Below are 19,148 nucleotides of genomic sequence, written 5' to 3'. Positions count from 1 at the left end.
CTGGTGACCAGTGACAGGACTTGAAGGAATGGCATGAAGCTGAGTCAGGGCAAGTTTAGGCCAGATATCAGGAAAAGTTTCTTCACCTAGAGGGTGGTTGGGCACTGTAACAAGGTGCCCAGAGAAGTGGTCACAGCACCAAGCCTGCCAGAGTTCAAGGAGCATTTGGACAACACTCTCAGGCACATGGTGTGACTCTTGGGGTGTCCTGTGTGGGGCCACGAGTTGGATTTTGATGATCTTTGTGGGTTCCTTCCAACTCAGGATATTCTATGATTCTTTTCTAAGATTCTAACTGGATCTTTTTGATAGAAGAAAAAGCCAGGTGCTATACAGTCCATATAAGGGCTAGATAAAACCACAAACCACGTTTACTGCTTACAATGTTTCCATCATTGTGAATATAAAATACATCTTATAAAAGTACGTGGAAAATAAAAAAAAAAAAAGGTTTGAAATTTATAGTAACGCAGTTACCAGTATAGCACTTGTATGATACAGCCAACAAGCCACTACGTCACAACATTTTTTCCGCATGAAGAATAAATTTGTCAAATTGGCTAATGAGCTGATAGTGGAGACTGGAGTGCCAGATATTCTCATTTTCTTTGGATCTTCCTTTAACTGCAGGAACATGAGAGCTTTATATTTAAAAAACGTGTCAGTACAAATATGTGAGTTTACAGTTGCAGACCATTAATTTGAAACACTAATGCAAAGAAAGAAGCGCCTAGAATTTCAGACAGGCTTCCATTGATCCACTGAAGAGTGGAAAGTACTAATAAAAATACTGTAAAACATTTAAAGATGGTATCCAAAGAATTTCCAGTAAGAGGATGAGCTCCTTGGGTCTCAGGGCACTGAAAAGCTGTCTTGTTACTCAGCCAGTGAACTAGGTTTGGTGTGCTTCCTTCAGCTTTTTCATGCAGGTGGAAGCCTGCATTTATGGGTGAGAATCTTAACAGATGTAATAAACAGGTTCCCACATACGTTTCTCTAAAATCTTTGCAAAAGTATCATGGTGATTATTACAGTCTGTGTCTAAAAACCTCTGCCATCACCAAGGATCTTCCTGCTCCAGCTGTGCTGCAAATCAGGACCAAAAGAAATTTTCTTGTGCAAAATGTTCATAATGCAAGGCCATGCAGCACATTACTGAACTAGCTAATAACATGAAGTTATACTGCTACTGTGACAAACAGGCTTTTATATGAGCTAATTTAACCTGTTTCTGCTGCACTGAAGCATTTCATACTGATGTGACTAGATTTTTCTCCTTTGTTCAGGCTAAATCATTAAGTCAAGTTGCATGCACATGCCCACAGTACATGAAATGGAGCACAAATGAGTAGAGATAAAGGGCAGTGAAAGAAGACAACAACAAACAGCAATGGTCATCAAGATGCACAAGAAGTCACAGCACATCACTAGTACAGTGATTTTTGAGGGCAACAAGAGATTTTTCAGGAGGGATCTGAGGGTACAGAAAGAGGAATCTGCTTTCTTTGCAGCAGCAATCAACGGGATGTTTTGTAGAAGGGGGCAAAAAAGAAGCACCAAAACAGAATGCTTGTAAGCTTTCTCTCCCCAAAAAATCACTTTATTAAGCAAAATAAAAATTAATTTGGGGAATGAGAACAAACCAAAGCAAAACACTATATGGGACATGAGGAAACGATTTTGTAAGCATGCCTGGAACTTGGTTTTGGAGGGAGCCATCTTTATATCTATGCCTAAGGCCATGAAAATATGCAAGGCCACTTCATATTCAACAACATGATATTCAATATGATCATTTTGGTTCATGTCCACATGAAGTCTCTCAGGTTCAAGGCCCTACATATTTTATTCTTTTGAAGAAGACTAAACTTGCAGCTGAAATGTACTTGATTTGACACAAAAGCAACACAGGAAGAGTTTATCAAAAAAGGATATTAGTCCTTTTCACAGGGCTAGGCTTAACTGTACGGTGTTTCTGGAAATGTTTAATAGAACAAAAGCATGTGAAAAAAAAGAAAAAAGAAAAAACTGCAGGCACAGTTGATGCAAATGTTTGAGTTGGTTTGGAGGTTTTTGTTTGTTTTGGTTTTTTTTTAATAATAATTTTTATATTGCCTAAATCCCTAAAGTCAGAGTCTGGACTCTGTCTGGAGGCTTCCCAAAAATCACTGCTTGTCAACACCCTTTCCACAGAAATGAGTCTGTTTACCTCCACCAGTGCACTGTCAAGTCATCTCTTCCCATTAGCATTACAGTTTAAATTAGTATCCTTACAGAAATGTCTAATCCTCCCTTTCCTTATTCAGAAATTATTCCAATATCTAAAGCCTATGTTAAAATAATTTACAGCAATAGAATGCCTTTCTTCAAAGTGCATCTCTACAGAGATCCCTGTAATTGGTTAGATGGTATTTATTATGAGAAGGTCAAAATTTGGCGAGTTGATAGCAATGAATAAAAGGAAAATGCAAAAAATTCTAATTGGATATTGATTCACTTTTAATCCTGATCCAAAGTGAACATTTTCATGTAGAGGAACTTGATGTAAAGTTCCTTACTCTGCTTCAACAATCCACTCACGGCTTTTGGAAGTGACACACAGGCGTGATACATCTACTGGAGCACACCAATATCCTGAACTGTCTTTGACAGGTTGCACAGGAACTCTGAGGAAGCCTTCATATCACCCAGTGTTTGAGGGCATTCTTGATATACTATGTCCTGTGAAGTTTTGCTCTGCAAATAGTGTCTCGCTGAGTTCTTGGCAGTTAAAAGAGACGTTGGAAGACTTGAGGGATGACCCAACTTCTACAGGTTTGTAGGGGGTTTCTGTGGCTAAGTTTTGGTAGCGGGCGGCGGGAGGGTGATGGTACAGGGGTGGCTTCTGTTAGAAGCTGCTAGAAGCTTCCCCTGTCTGGTGAGCCAATGCCTGGCAGGTCCAGGACAGGCTTCCTGCTGCCAGCCAAGGCCAAGCCAGTCGGGAGTAATAGTAATGCCTCTGTGATAACATATTTAAGAACAGAAGGTTGTTGTGCAGTCAGAAATTCCGTCCAGGGAAGAGCGAAGTGAGAACATGGGAACAAGAATGCAGACACCAAGGTCAGTGCAGAAGGAGGGGCAGGAGGTGCTCCAGGCACCGGAGCTGAGGCCCCTGCAGGCTGTGGTCAAGGCCTTGGTGGAGCAGCTGTGCCCCTGCAGCCCATGGAAGACCATTCGGGTGCAGAGACCCACCTGCAGCCCATGGAGGGAGGAGCCCACGCTGGAGCAGGTTTTTCCCGGATAGGACTTGTGGCCTCTACGGGGGACCCACGCTGGTGGGTCTGCACCCATCGGTGGGTCTTCTCCTTGATGAAGGACTGCACCCCATGGAGGAGTGACCCACAGGACAGCAGTTTCATGAGGAACTGTTGCCCAAGGGATGGACTCATGTTGGAGAGGTCCATCAAGGACTGTCTCCCGTGGGAGGGACCCAGAAACAACAACTGACTATAACCCCCATTCCCTGTCCCCTTGCACCTCTGGTGGGGAGGAGAGAGAACATGGAAGGAAGGAGGAGTGGTGGGGAAGGTGTTTTTAAGATTATTTTACTTCCCACTCTTTTGCTGTGATCCTGTTAGCAATAAATTCAATTAATATTCCCACTTTGAGTCTGTTTTGCCCATGATGAGTGGGCGACCTCATGGTGATCACCCCATAGGTGATCAGTGGGTGACCTCTCCCAGCTCTTACCTGATCTCATGAATCCTTCACTATTTTTTTTCTCTCCTCTGTCCAGTTGCAGAGGGGAGTGAGAGAGTGGCTGCAGTGAGTACCTGGCATCCAGCCAGGGTCAGCCCACTACAAGGCTTTACAGAAAAAAAAGGTAGTCAGCAACAAAAGAAAAGTTGGTATACAAACCAAGGAGGCATTCACATCTAATATATTTATTTTTTCTGTCTCTAGCGGTTATTGGCATTCACTGGTTGTGTGGAAAGAGTTATTGATTACATTCCTCTGACTACTGTGCATATCTCTTTAGCCAACCCTTTCCTTTTACCACCATAAATAGGACAATCCTTGGTAGTTCCAACCAAGAGAAACAGTGACTCCAACCACTTTGTCACATTTCTAAATGGTCCCTCCCAGCTCAAAGTCCTAGTAAGTCATAAGCTGTCTCTATGTCAACGTACAAAATGCCCTTTTGATGAACTCTGGTGTATAATGTTGATCCTCACAAAACCCACAGCAAGTACATAAGCTGCCACGTACCTGTACATAGGAAGGGCTTTCCCAGAAGTTTTCCACCCAGCAAGCATGTCCTGACACCTGCTTCCTCTGAAAGGATATCACAGTTGAAGAAGCTGCTGGATGCAGACGTTTGCATCCAGGGTATTCTCAGTCATAGCAAGCTATTTTATCAAGGGTATCAAAGATAATTGTCCAGGCATTACTCTGGAGTAGAAAATCCTTCACAAAGCCATATTTAAGAACTTAATTAAGTCAATCATGTTTTTTTTTCTTTTCTTCTAATTCCATCCAGCAGTTAAGCCAAAGTTGAACTAATTGTGGTCACTAATACTAGAAGGCAAAAATAAGAATACTTCTTGTGAGCTTTCCAGCGCACAAACTGCCTGTCATCCATCACCAACGCCCTTTGGCTGTTCTTCAAGTGCTCATAAGTCTTTGCTGCTGTCAGTCTCTACTGCGGTGAATAATGCACCTTCACATGTTTCTGTTTTTACTTCTGTGTCCACCTACCCCTTGCACTCATTATGCCACAGCTATTGAATTATTATAGAGGTGGGTGGCTTACCTGTAGGGCTAGTCACATTCTAATCATGACAACTTTTTGTTTACAGTTCCTGAGGTATCTTACTCTTGGGATTCACTTCATCAGTCAAGATTAACTTTGGCCTTTATTTTAAGCCCAGAAGCCATCCAGAAGGGATCTAACAAATACGTAAAATACAGAGAATACCAATAAGCACCTTGGGGAGGAGACAGAGAAAGAAAGGTCAGGAAAAACACCTAAATACTACCTTGGATACTCATCTGCAAGCCCTCTCAGCCAACTATGTGCAGGATAAAAGACTGTGGTAATTTTATAGGATTAGCACTACAGAAGAATTGCTTTGAGTGAGGAGTGAATGTCACAACATGTGATCAGTGGTGACACTGCAGTACATGAAGAGGCCCCAGTACGCTTGTTTCAGAGATATGAAAACAGTGCACGGAACAAACTTGGCCCTACCTGAGCTTTTTCTAAAACCTCACATTTCCTCTGTTTCCAATTTCCCCTTCACAACCCACTTTTTAATCTCCACCAACAGATGGAAACAGAAACTTGGATCAAGAGGAAAATGCCGCCAAAGATTAGAGGTTTGGAAATTTATGACTCTTATCTAAGGAAAAACTACAGTGGGAGCCACTTGCTTTAGTCAGAAGTCTTTATTATTGTAAAGAAGCTGCAATATATGCTTTTGCTTTCCAAATCAGAAGGTGGAAGAGTAATATTTTATGGGTCAAGCAGAATTAAAAATAAAAACAAAAGCAATTCATCTCCTAGTCACCCAATCTGGAAATTTTTAAAGCTAAGGTCTGTAAAGCACTAACTTGGTAACAGACATAGTGAATAACAAACACGAACTTGTCACAGATCACTGTAAAAAAAAGGCAGGTGTCCTACTTTAAACCATATTTTTTTGTTTCCATTACTGTTAATCCGCTTTTCCCCTTACAGCTATTCAATAGAAAGGATGACTGCAAAGTAGTACCAGTTCAGCAATTTGTAGGATGGAAAAAAAGTAAGAGTGCTTTCGAAAATTACAGAACAGAGTTCCAAAAAGAAAATCTGATTTAAAAACTCATTTCTGTTCAGCAGTCAAGTGGTCTGTTTTGAATTTCAATGGCTATCTGTAGCACTGAGGTTTCTGTGTCATTGCATACAGAAGAGCTGACAAGGAATGGTGCTGTCTTACTCTATTCCTAACCACAACCTGGTAGATAAAGTCTGCAGTCAAAAGGCAGCTGAGAGCTCTACCAAGACTATTAAAACATACTGGCAAAGCTGAAAGGAAGAAATTTAAATGAGGCCAGGTTAGAGGTTTCAAAGGGATGAGTGACTGATCCTGTTTCATGTTATGCCAGACAATGCTAATAGTTTAAACACTAGCTCTGTCAAGTAAGAAATATATATATTATTGTCTGTGAATTATTAAAATTGACTTCACCTGCTCACCTTTAGACTTTTCTGACTGAAAGAAAAAAAATCAAGGAAAAAAAGTCTCACAAGGGAGGCATGCACTCTTAATCTATTACTAATGTCTTCTTGAATCCTGTTAATATTTTTCATATTGTCTGCTTTGGTGAGCTCAGAGACTATATGTGAGGAATGAGCAAAAATTCCAGCTGATCCTAGGCATAAAGCTCTTAATGTTTAAGTCTCTCTTGCCCTGCAGATAATTACTGTCTCCTCTTTCACCCATCCAGCTGGGACATCAGACAATTTGGGTAGCATCCAAGATGGGCATGAAGATCCATTTCCTGGTTCATGACAAGTACTGTAGATGTTTATGCCACAGAGATAATTTTTCTAGGGTTTTATTCAGCAACAACCCCCTGCACCTTTTAAAAGTTGTTTATATCTGCAAGGCTCAATTGCCCCTGCAATTCAACCATACAAGCTCTCCTTGGACACATGGGAAATATTAAGGATACAAAAAAATAATTAACAATGTAAAATTTTTTTGTAAGTTCTGATAAGGTCAGAATCATTGGTACAGGTTTTTAGTGGAATACAAAGATGAGACAAGAAGATCTGGAAGGTGGTCAAGCACTCCTCAACATTATCATCATCATCATCACAGGGTAGCAATAATAACAAAGGTCCCACCTTTTCATGCCTCCATCATGAAATTGTTAATTTACAAATGATGACTCTAAAGATGAGAGAGTGGAAAAGTGAAGGTTGTTTGTTTTTTTTTTTAAGCAACCACTTCCAAACCTCTACTTCCTTTCCATCATTTGCCCTTTTGAGAGAAATTGCAAATGGTGAAGGACAAAGATAAGAGTCTGAGCAAAAACTTCTTGTGGACTTTTTGGGGGAAACAGAAGATCTCTAGGATCAATCTAAAAAATAGCCTGATCAAAAAGTACCTGCCCCCCAAATTAGGCTTGCCTTAGAAACACTGAAGAGCCAATTTTTTTCTCTTTCTTTTTTCCTTTGAGCAGAATATTTTTTGACTTTTTTTTCTCGTATGTGAAGTTAAAACATCCTACATTTTCTTGGGAAATAAACTTCAGATAACTAAAGAAATAAAAGAAATTGAAGGAAGTCTATTGTCATTTTTGGACCGTGAAACACCTGAAAAATCATGAAATGAAAGCTTTTGGAGACAAACCCCCAAACCGTCCTCCTTCCTCAGAACTGGCTACACTTTTATGCATTTCTCCTTACCTGGTCCATATAGCCCTTTCACACTGCCCTGGAGCATCCCTCCGAGGGACAACTGCGCTCACTCTCATAACACCTTCAGCAGCACCAAAGTAACAATGATAAATATTTTGCAGAAGGTGGCATAGGATTTTGAGAATCAGTGGCTTGAAGTACCATCTTTCAAGGAGGAAAAATATTAGGTGCCATGGCATACCCAGGCTTGAGACAGCTATTACCCCAGCAAACCACTGACTGGAAGACTCCATGCTGAAAAGGCCAATGTCAAGGCATCTGCTGACCCAAACCCAGCAGAAACTGCTTTTACCAACACTAAAACGGTCTCAAGATAAAACAAATGAACACTCTGGGGCTGTCATCTTCCTTTGTGCACCCACTCACCCATAAAATAAAATAGAGACAGATGAAGGCAAGCAAGCTCTGGCTAAGGCTGAAGAAATTAGACATGAGTCTAGCCCTTAATTCCAGATTTGCTGAAGGAAACCACCTCTGTCTCATATCCTCTGTATTCAAAAGCCATTTTTATTTTCATATAAATCATGTCATTTACAGTTTTCTGCTGCCATTCTAAAACCATTGCAAGGGTTGAGTTGGCAGAACACACGCAAAAGAAAAGGTTACAACGAGGTGGGAAACACAATCAAATTGAGAACAGTATTGTTAACACACTGCTTGACTTTTAAAACCCTATTGTAAAATAAAATAAACAGCTTCTAAAAGGGAGACAGATCTTCAGACATGCTCCCAACTTTTGAATGTGAACCAGCAATCAGGTGTGTAACTAACCTCAACCACCTCTGATGCCAAGGTCTTCAGAAAGCCCTGATGGGAATAGATTTGTGCTGAGCCACTCTGCCACTCTCACTGGGCACTCCAAAATGTGGCCTGAACCACAGTTTGGTTCTTTTGAATGTCTGAACTCATGTAGGAAATGGGGATTAGTCTGTAGGTGGTGGAGACTGCTGGCAGGAGGGAACACAGCAGTTGTGACAAATGTGTCTTTGGTACTGCCTAAGCCCAGACTTCTGCTCTGGCTTTTGCCTGCTCCAGGCTCTCTCCCACCCCCATGACTTCCCTTCAGAGGCTTTGCACTTCCCACCACATCTGCTGGAGTGTTTGTATGGGACAGGCATGGGACAGGCATAGGACAGGCAGTGATAAGAGAACAAGGGATGGTCCAAATGAGGGTGAGACAACAGAGAGAGATAACAAGGGGGAGGAGGAGGAGGCCAAATGGCAGGCCAAGAGAAGGGGGAAGCAAGGGGATAAGAGGTGAGATAAAGAGAGACTTTCTGTGCATGAATAAACATAAATAAGTGAAGAGGTGGCAGTAAGACCCCCCCACTGCCAGGAAGGCAGAGAAGAATTATGGGCAGGAAACATCACTGCAGGAGCAGTTGATTAAAACTACAAACTGCATGAACTTGATCTAATTCCTTCTTGCCTGCAAAGCTACCCTAAGACAACCTGGCTAAGGAAATTCTCCTGAGCTATTTCAGCATCTCCGCTCCTGAGCACTGTGCTCAAGTACAATGGGGCAGGCAAACAAGAATAATGAGCTGGCACGTCCTGAGTTCCCACAATGTTCAGGCTGGCTGTCTCAGTTCCCATCACAGATATATTGCTTTGCTTCATATTAAGATGCAACAATGCACACAAGCACACTCTTAGCTACTAGTATGGAAACTGTCCCTATTAACTATTCATGCCCTTGAAGTGAAGCACTTGCTTGGATGCAGTGCTGAATCAGGCAGTTTCTAATTAAGGAGGTAAACAGCCTTCTATCCTCATTCATCTCTCCCTCAGCCTTAATCCTCCAGTCACCTAAGTTTAATTTAAAACTCTGTTTTCAGGAGTTGAGCCTGGATCTGTCACATCTAAGATTGCCACTAATTGCTATGTGTCAACAGCACTCAGAAAAATGGGCAACGAATTAAAACCACCAACTCTTCTGCCTGGATGACAGCTTTATCTTTACACAGCTTTTCAATGGGGTTGCAATCTCTTTACCCACCCAGAATGGAAAATTGTATTGCCCAAAGTTAGTCAGAGATTTCTCCAGTTAGTCTGAACATTTCCAAAGAAAAACTACTCGTCTTGTAAATGAACATATGGTCCAACACCCAAGGTGCAAAAGCACTCCAACTTAGACCCCAGGATGTAAGGACACCCTCTTCCTCTGGTTAGTCTTGTCAGATGGTTGTGGCATTAGAGGATCGGAAAGCAGACTCAGAGAGACAGGCTGATGTTCTCAGGAAGATCAATGAAGATGTGAAGGTCACAGATGACACATGGCTGGTTTCAAAACCTCAGGAATGACAGCAGAGAAAGAGGTGGTGAAGGAAGAAGGGGAACAGAGCCAGCTGTAGAAGTTGCCAGAGAAATGTTTTGTTGGAGGCACAGCAGAGGAGGAGCAGGATGATGCAAAGAGAAGCAACGAGTAAAGCACGGCATATGAGCAGTGGTGTCCAGAGGGATTCCTTTACTGGATGTGGCTGTCTAACACTGATGTAATGAGCTAGTTGTGAAGCAAAAAGTCAGAAGTGTGTGTGGGAGGGCTGGAGGGGCACATATTAGGTATCTACTCCCTCAAGAAAGGAGGTAAACTAGGGCTCCTGCTAAGAGTCTGTTAAGAGGATTAAACAAGACAGTAAGCAAGACTGTACATGAGCCTGCTGAAGCTTCTCCAGTTTGGTGACATATTGAAAGGAAAACATGATAGCAGTAATGGTCTTCCCATCTCCTAAGGAAGAACTAAGATGAACAAAATCAGGGTGAGATTAACTAGAAAGCTATCTGTGGAGGGAGGGTTGCATCCACTAGGAATGGCAGCAGAACACAATGCTGTCAGGCTCTCCCCCTGACTTTGCTGCCACTCTGTGATATCACTCAAGCTGTGTAGTCTGTCTGCTCTGCCATACATGTTTCAGAAGCAGAAAGACAGTGATGCTATTTTTTCACATGCTTGTTGAGAAACATTTAAAATATGTTAAGTGCTGCTTAGATGTTATACATAGACAAGTTACTACTAATCATTATTTTAGTTGGCTGAATTTGATATGTATATTTTCAAAGATACCTCTGAAATGCCTAATATGTAAGGCCTTCACTAAAACAAACAAAATCTCTTGCAGGTTTTATTAGCAGAAGGGACAAATAAAAGGAAGAGGGTGGCAAAGCAATGCAGAGATAATGCTGAGTTTGAAGAAAGGAACAATATAAACATTTTGGCTGACACAGCAGCAAAGTCACCTTGGAGGAGAACTAAGGACAAGAGAAGCAATAGTTTTCAGAAGCTGTCATATATTTTCAGAACAAGCAGGAAAAAAAAAGAGAATACTCTCAGTATTATGACAACTCACAACTTCTTTACCTGGCTGCTAATGAGGAAAATAGACAGGAAAATCATCTGAAGATTATTCTTCCTTAAATGCTCCCATTTCATTTTCATGAGTATTAGTACAGACCACATATTGACATTGATGAGCAAAAAAGGTCCTTGAGGAAGGGAAGCATGTGTTTCCTCATGCAGATATCTGAACAGTTTACAGTCACAGGCGGCTCTGAACTTAAGAGTAGGAAATGAAGCTTGTATGAAAACTAAAGTGTAAGTGTGGGGCATTTAGGGGTTTGTGATCATGGTTTCACTAGATTCTAAATGTTCTTTAGGGCAGGAACACTTAGAGGAGTTCAAAAATGGTTTTGACTGTAAAAAAGCTGACTTTGGGTGAATGTGATATGCCCCAAGGAATTTTTTACTGGAATCCTATGAAACATGGGAAATACAGAGCTGAATTTTTAAAAAAACATCTGAAGAGACTGAAATTTAAAGCCATCCTGCTTAATTCCAAGGAGGGAAAAGGGTAACTGAGGCCAAACACAGTTAAGCAAAGATGCAAAGTTTAGTAAAAGCAACACACAGAAAACTTCAGAAATCATATATATATATATGACTATATATATAAATATATATATGTATATATATTTCATTTATATCAGTACTAGAAAGAACTGGGAGAAAAATGTTAAGGTGTATAACAAAAGGAAGAAGTTAGCAAGTTAGCATGACCTTTTTTCTTTGAAGAAGAATAATAAGAGGCCAGATGACTATTTAAATATTAGCATCACATTGTGACAGAGTTTCCAGGGCTTGCTTAAAAGAAGGAAATTTGCATTGATGATGCATGTGCATCCTCAGAGTTACAGCCATGCCAGCCTATAACAAATGTGATGCACAGATACAACCTGCAGTGCCTACACTAGGCAATCTGTAGGAAAACAGCAGATGCAGGTGGGAGAAAAGGGGAAGAATTCCCTGTAACACATGTAGAGCATTAAATTCAGAGAAAAAACAACATTTACATATGGTTGAAAGGTTTCTTTTCTTTTCCCATTCAAAAAAGTAACACAAACTCCTAACTGAGAGATATATACATCTAAGTTCTGTGATGACAGGACACACCAGTGAGACCTGGGGTTAATCTTCATTGTTGCAGGAAAGGGCAATGAAATGAAGCAAGCTTCTGTAGAACTGTTAGCTTAGCATCTGCCATGCAAAAATAATAGAAGCACTTTTACTCACACAGCTTATTCGGCAAAATTTAATTAGAAGCAATTGTGCAATTCTTCAAGGGAAATTTATGCATACAAATTAATAGTAATTGTCCTGCTGAGAGATAAGAAAATTAAAGACAGACCATAATTCTGTAAAAATTACCCAACTTCAGGGGCTGAGAGACCTGATGCCTACGACATTGTGTGCTGCAGGGATGATTGTTTCCAACTTACTGATGCAGTTTACTGAATTTCAGTTTTAATTTTTAAAATAAATTTAAAATTATTTTTAATATGTTTTTGTAAATACTCAATAGATTATTTAAATCCAAATATAGATTAAGCTGCCTACCTACAATATGAACACTCTGACTGTAACATAAGTAGAAAAGACTAGTGAGATAATTTCTGAAGTACCTACGTTTCACAGGTGAATAAACTCTAGTGGGAACTGATCTTGACATGCTTAGGGCAGAAAATTAGTGTAAAGTAAGACTTCACTAGCCATGTGCTTAAAAAGCCTGGAAAATGCATGAAAGCATCTTTCGTAGTGTAGTATAAAGTTCAGAATAAAAGCAAAATTGCCATGAAGCTCCTGTGAAAACTGTTGAATTTAAGAAAGGCAAAAGTAATAACTTTTCTCCAATCCTTACTGCAGGTTAGAGTTTCCAAAAACAATTTAAAAAGGGACAGAAAAGATACTGATAGGAATTCAATACAAGGCGAAAGAAACGATACTGATAGGTTTGTAGTTGGCAAGACACAAGGAAGGAGAGAGACAGGCATTGGAAGCATTAGCAGGAACAATTCCCAAGGCCAGTAAATATCAAGGGGCCCCAAAGCAGTCAAAAGCAGAGTGAAGAGATTTAGAGCCAAGGCATTCAAAGGGTCTACTTAGTTTGACCAGAAGACAGTTTCACATTTCAAGGTTTCTTCTTCAGTACAGCTAAGCTTTTCAATGGGAGGCCTTGACCCCAAGGATCACTAACTGAAGAAAACAAATGTGTTTTCAAATGAATGTATTGGCACTGTCAGAAGTGACTGTACACAAGATTAAATTATGTTTATATTCACTTTCCAGAATACCATGTATAATTTTAGAGAGATAGACAGACAGAAATGTTTCCAAGTAAGACATGAGAATCTGAGCATCAGCTTTTCTGCGTCTGTTGGGATTCAACAGCAGAATTCCTGTTAACTGATCTGGCTATGCCTTCTTCCAAAACGTCAACCTGAGGCTTTTTTGCCTTCAGCAGTATTGGTATGGGTGGCAGGAGGGGACACGTGCTGTCAGTCTGTTTTAGTAATTTTGTTGCTTTTCCTTGCTTTCTTTCAATTGACTGGATTTTGGTCTAGTATTTTGAATTGCACGGATGTGATTCCCTGAATGAAACAAAAAGTAGTTTGCCTGCCTTTGACAAAGAATGAAAATAAAATCAGAATTTAAAAAAAAGAAAGTGAGTCTGCGTATCCATCCTGAGATGCTCTAAAAAGGAAACTGATTGCAGGAAAAGGATGCCACATCTATTCATAGAGGAGTTTGCTCACAGTTCATCTGTTTCTTAAGACAAAGGCACTTCAAACCCCATTTTGTGCTTCTACTTTGATCATGCTTGAGCAGCTTCACAGCCTTTTTGGGTTCCACAGGAATCAAGTAGGGACTGTATTAAAAGCCCTCATTCAAGGGAAGGTGGGCTACAACAGATCAGGTAATTTCAGATAAACATCAGACGTCTACCGTGTTTATACACGGTGCTATTTCCAGGCCAGAATCCACTCTGTATTTTAATACATCCTTATACTCATATATGGATCCACTAGAAATTACATGAGTATTCCTGACAGATGTGTTCTTATGCACTATTCCAAAATGGACAAATGTATAGTGAACTGAATTTAAAATCAAGAAACTGTATTCCCAAAACCAGACCAATAAGGACAGAGAAAAAGGAGACCATGGGCACCACTATTACATCAGAAAGTGTCTGAGCACGTGAATAAGGTGGAACTACAGCCTACATTGATGGCTTCCAAACAGCAATATACTAACTGAATTTTGAAGAGTGAATATGTACTTGTTAGTAAGAGGTATGACAAAGCAGGAAAGTGGGTCTCACAAAGCAGAGACTTATTGGGTCAAGTGTCCTTTTCCTGTTTGGCAAGTCCTTTTGTCTCTGTCCTCCTTATCATCCTGACACCTTACCACAGCACAGAATGACCGACAGCTCTTAATGACTTCCTAGCATTTGATTGCAATACACAGGCCAGCCCTTTTTAACATAACATGAAAGTCTCTGTTCTCCTCTGAATTTCAATTTTAGAACCCATGTCCACTTCCACACATACAGGTTCCTCACTCCCACTCTGCAACACAAAGGTGCTCTTGTCACCTCCTTGCTTGAATCAGACAGCTCTTCATCGACTGACAGCAGCCAGCGGGGCTGGTATCACTCTCCTAAGGAGAGGTGTACACCCAGAGAGGTGTACACCCACTACTACATCGCACAATTGGTGCTACTGTTCCCTGTGCCCAGAAACCAGGCTTCGTCCTGTACTATCTCTGCACATTGCCACCATCCTGCCAGACCTGGAAATATTGTTGTTTTTTTCCCTCTCTAGAATGCTTATTAGGTGATGGGAGCACAGGGATTAGTGACTTGGTCCTGTTGGCAGCATGTGTTGGTTTAGTACCCCTAGTAGACTTCACTGGTGCATTCCTGGGAGTAAAGATGTGTTCTGCAAACAAGCATTTGCTGAGTGGGATCCTGCAAAGCACCCAAGAAAACAAAGCACACATACACTAAAACGGGAATTTTGCAGTACCCATAGTTACAAAGATCTAAGCTGGACAGGGGATACTCACTGGATGAAGTTAAAACACTGCCATGAAACACAGAAGGAGGTACTTTATAATCAAGCTCATCAGTGCCCACCTTCCTCTGCTTTCCGCTCTCATAGCTGGAGAAGAGGTGACCATATTCCCATTCACAATCAGAGGAACAACGAGATGTTTTACGCTTTGTTTTGTTTCCCATATGATGTTTTACCCCCTACAGCGCCAGCTCTCCCACTCAGAGAGGCTGACCAAGCCTCTCTGTGTCAGGGCCACCCGCTCCTCCCGCCTGCTCACTTGTTTCTTCCCAGGTAGCTGGCTGTGAGGGGGCCAATAAGCAGGCTAATTTAGAGCTCTAAAAGCTGGCAGCGGGAGTGCAATTAAGCTGTTTTCACAGACTGCTGGCCAAATGCAGCAATTTATTGGCTGAGTGATTGGATTATTCATTTGCAAAGCTAAGAGAGGGCATTTTCTTACCACTTCAGTTGGCCTGTAGTACTTGTGATTGACTGTCACATGAATCTTGCCAGTCTCTTTGCATCGTCCCACTTCATTTTCATTCTTCCCTTCCCACCTGTAAAGAAGATAAACATTTAATCAACCCATAATTACTTTAGTGCTCTGATCTTACCAACATTTGGCCTTCTTTCATTTACTTGAGGCTGGTGTCGATTCTCCCTGCAGGACAGTATAAACTCATTAGCTGTAGGAACAAAGGCAGAGTTTAGACTTGAATGGAGCAACAGTGGCTTTTGAAGTCCTGTATTTTAGACCTTCCACTGAATCAAAAACCAAAACAAAGAGACTTCAAAATTAAACATATAATGCTAAGGGAAAATAAAATGTCCTTATTTCATAATGTCTCATATATCTGCGAATAAATATGACAGTGAGGTTTTTCATTTGTGGATTGGTTCAAAGTTGTTTTCTTAAAATATTTTTAATTCTTGTATTTTGGCCAATACTTTCAGGAACTCTTTAATCTGTTAATTTTATAGATGTGAAGCTCTGTTTGAATAGCATTAAGCTGCATAATTTAATTTGTGCTTTAACTAAAAAAAAAAAACAAACCAAAAGCAGTTACTGGGTTTTCAGTCCTACTTCAACATGGCACTCCACATACATGTATTGTAAATGCTACTTACTACCTGTAAGCTGAAAGACAGCTACTTTGTCCAAATTAGTTTCATATGTGTTGAACAGCCTGCAATTTGCTGCAATTTATGTGATCTGGTTGCGCTGTGAACTCTTCTCTTAGAGACTGTCCTTGTCTAAAATTTCAGGAGCAGCAGAAGAGGAACAGTTTGGTGGGTGACTAGCTCTGCCTTTGGGGAGGTCAGCCTGCCTGCAGCCTCGATGCCTGGGGACAATGCTCCCACTCAAAATAAATGCTTCAGATGACTTGTGTAGGAACATACATCGGTGCATCAAACTTAATCCATTGAATATACAAATTCCAGAGTTAGGATTGAAAATCTATCCTCTCTTTGCTTTTTCCCTCTAAATATATATTATAGGGCTCTGCACCAGCCTGACATAAAAATATGATGATGAAGTCAACTACCTTTTTTTTATGTTTAAGTAAAATCCATATAATTTAAATCAGCACTGTGATTTAGACTATTTCGCCTCAGTCACCAGCAAGGAAAGAAAAGCAACCTTTGCCTCCCACTTGCTAATTGTTCTGTCACCTCTTGGGATTTTGTCAAAGATTTGATTTCTCCTTGCTCCCCTGCTCCACCCTCCCACCTGAACCCCCCACCCCCTCTCCTGAAGCTCCTAGAAGAATTTAATTCTTTGACAATCTCAGCCTTCATTTTTAAGTTTCTAGCCCTGGGAGTTAAGGAGAAAAGTCTGAAGATGTGACCTCTGTGTGCTCATGAAAGTTAAGACACTGAAAGGCAGAAAGAAATACCAAATATGCATTATTACTAGTTTTTGAATCCCACAATTTTTATAACACAACACATTACTTTTGAATGAGTAGCAAAGTCTGTAGGATGCTTGATACTGGAACACTTTGCATTGAAATAATTTCCAACAGATAATAGTGACAGTGAAGTCAGCTGTTAATGGTCATGCTATGATGCTAAAGATGATTTATAATTTAAATTTTCCTTCTTTCTTTTTTGCAGTTGCTCTGTTTTAAGCCTGAACTGCAAAGTTTTCATTCAGAAGCCAAAACTAACATTAGCCCCTCCCTTTAAAGGGCAGAGGGTAAAGATGTGCAGGACTCAAATGAGCTTAATAGAAAACTAACCGTCACCAGTAAAACAACAGGAAGTGCTTAGATCAGGAGACGTCAGTTGTTGGAGGTCACTGAGCAGAGAACCCCATTTAACACCCAACAGGCTCCAGAAGGCTCAGTCGAGCCAGTAAAGACTCACTTAATGTTGCTATCAAAGTTATATAACAATAGAAATAGCTTAAGAAGAAATCTCCACCCGTTCTGTTCAGCCCAGTAATGTGAAAAGTTCACAAGTTAAAAAAAAAAAACAAGAAAAGTACATTGTGAACAAAGAAACGTTTGATAGCTGCACTTCTAATTGCTTTTGGCACCTCTATGCTCACAGCTGGGGACACCATAATGCCGATAAAAGGGACTGTGCAGGGGCCAGGCTGACACCAGCACCAAGACATCCATTTCATCAACCAACTCCCCCTCCCCTCTCTAATCACAAAGAAAGAGAAAAAAACCACAACCACTAAACCCCTCCTTAATTTATAGTCAAATTGCAGTCAGAATTTTTAACTGGAGGATGTCATGCCAAATTATTTTGAAGCACAAGCATGGTGGAAGAGGCGTGGGGAACCCCTGTGTTGCTGTGGCTTTAGATAGCTCCAGCCACAGATTACCCAATCTCTGCTCCTTAGGGCCAATGCCCACATAGGCAAGAAAAGAGTCTTGTGTAACCTGGGGGAAACACTGAAGTAAGTTTGGCTAATCAGGACTGGGCTAAATTGATAGATGATGGGGAGTGGATCCCCCAAACCCCAGCTGGTGTCAAAGCCCAGAGCTACCAGCTACCTGCTGGCCTAGTGGAGGCTTTTCACAAAATGCTGGTCCTGCAGACAACAAGCCTCTACAGCAAGGCCATTGCCTGCCCCACACTGTGTAGCTTAACTGTCTCACTGAAGCAAAGGATGGGTTTGCTGTCACAACTGGTGGATCAGCCATAGGCCAGAATGTTCTGCACTTGCTACTGACAAAGCAAGTTTGATGCCCTTTGCATCTACACTTCCAACTTGAGTGCCTCACTGTTGGAGATGGGTGCTTTGGGATTGCTTAGAATGATAGTCACTTGTTGATTATGGTGGATACCACTGCTATCGAGAACCTCAGAAATTCCCATAAAACTAAGTTAGTTACATTTCAAATGCATGTGCAAGTTTACTTGCTTGAAAACTTCTTCACCTCAAGAGCTTTTAAATTCTGGATTTACAGAGGGATGGATTGCATTTACTTTAAGGCTAATTCCATATCTGGAGATCACTAATATCATAATACTTATTATCAGCAGTGATGAATGCTCCTTGTGTTTTACAACTTTGGAGATTCCAATTATTTTTCATTACCTATAACTATTCAGTAAGAGAACAAGCTTCAAGCTACGAAAACATCCACAGGTATAGAGAATTTTGTAAGGATGAAAAGCAGGAGTACCCACCTGGTGGAGTGTGAGCTGGGCAGGGAAGGAAACAGGGGAGCCAGGATAATTGAGGAGTGGTGGCAATAGCACTGCAATGGACCAAATGGTCTGAACGGATGTAATTGAGAAGCAAACAAGGCAAAGTACATATATTTTTGTGGTGGTGATGAAATCAACTAAAAATGAAGTCTTTCACAGAAGCACAGATAAACTGAACAAGTATATGCACTTCATGTCCTGTTCGATCTTTACATAGAAACAGAACTGATGGTATTTAAAAAAATATTTAAAACCATTAATGTCTACAGCTGCTCAGCCTCTTTATGGAAAATAAGACAATCATGTAGACCTTTAAAATGAAATATATGCCATAGAAAATAATTTTACATTTAAAAATGAACAATAAATTAAATAAAAATAAAATTTTAGGAAAATTTTGCTCTTCCTCCACAGGTAATATGATATACCATTTGTGTAGACTTCTCAGATCTGTGGCCTGATTTCTGTTGCATGCAAAATTAATCCAAAGCACTTCATTCTCTTTTGGCACTTTATAAACAGCAAAACTGACACCATATAACAGACCATTAATATCTTTTGCAAGTAATCTTTTGAAGGAAAACTTTAAGTATGACTCTTCATATGTTCATTTGCCACCAACTCAACCACCAACCTTGCC

General features: G+C 40.6%; 1 protein-coding gene across 2 annotated transcripts in view; it reads right to left on the bottom strand.

Moving 5' to 3' along the window:
- Nucleotides 1-19,148, bottom strand: part of GMDS (GDP-mannose 4,6-dehydratase) — a 417,652-nt gene that overhangs the window by 59,848 nt on the left and 338,656 nt on the right. For both annotated transcript variants that reach the window (XR_003534117.1, XM_027682650.1), the window contains exon 9: nt 15,297-15,393. Coding sequence is in view for 1 of the 2 variants with exons in the window: in XM_027682650.1 (XP_027538451.1) it covers nt 15,297-15,393 (97 nt within the window). In the remaining variant the exon portion in view is untranslated. The remainder of the gene's footprint in view (nt 1-15,296; nt 15,394-19,148) is intronic.

The sequence above is a fragment of the Neopelma chrysocephalum genome, unplaced genomic scaffold (genome assembly GCF_003984885.1).
Source record: "Neopelma chrysocephalum unplaced genomic scaffold, ASM398488v2 Primary Assembly neopelma1_22b, whole genome shotgun sequence".
In the NCBI taxonomy this organism is placed as follows: domain Eukaryota; kingdom Metazoa; phylum Chordata; class Aves; order Passeriformes; family Pipridae; genus Neopelma; species Neopelma chrysocephalum.
The sequence above is the reverse complement of the archived record's forward strand: the minus strand, read 5'-3'. Positions and strand labels throughout refer to the sequence as shown.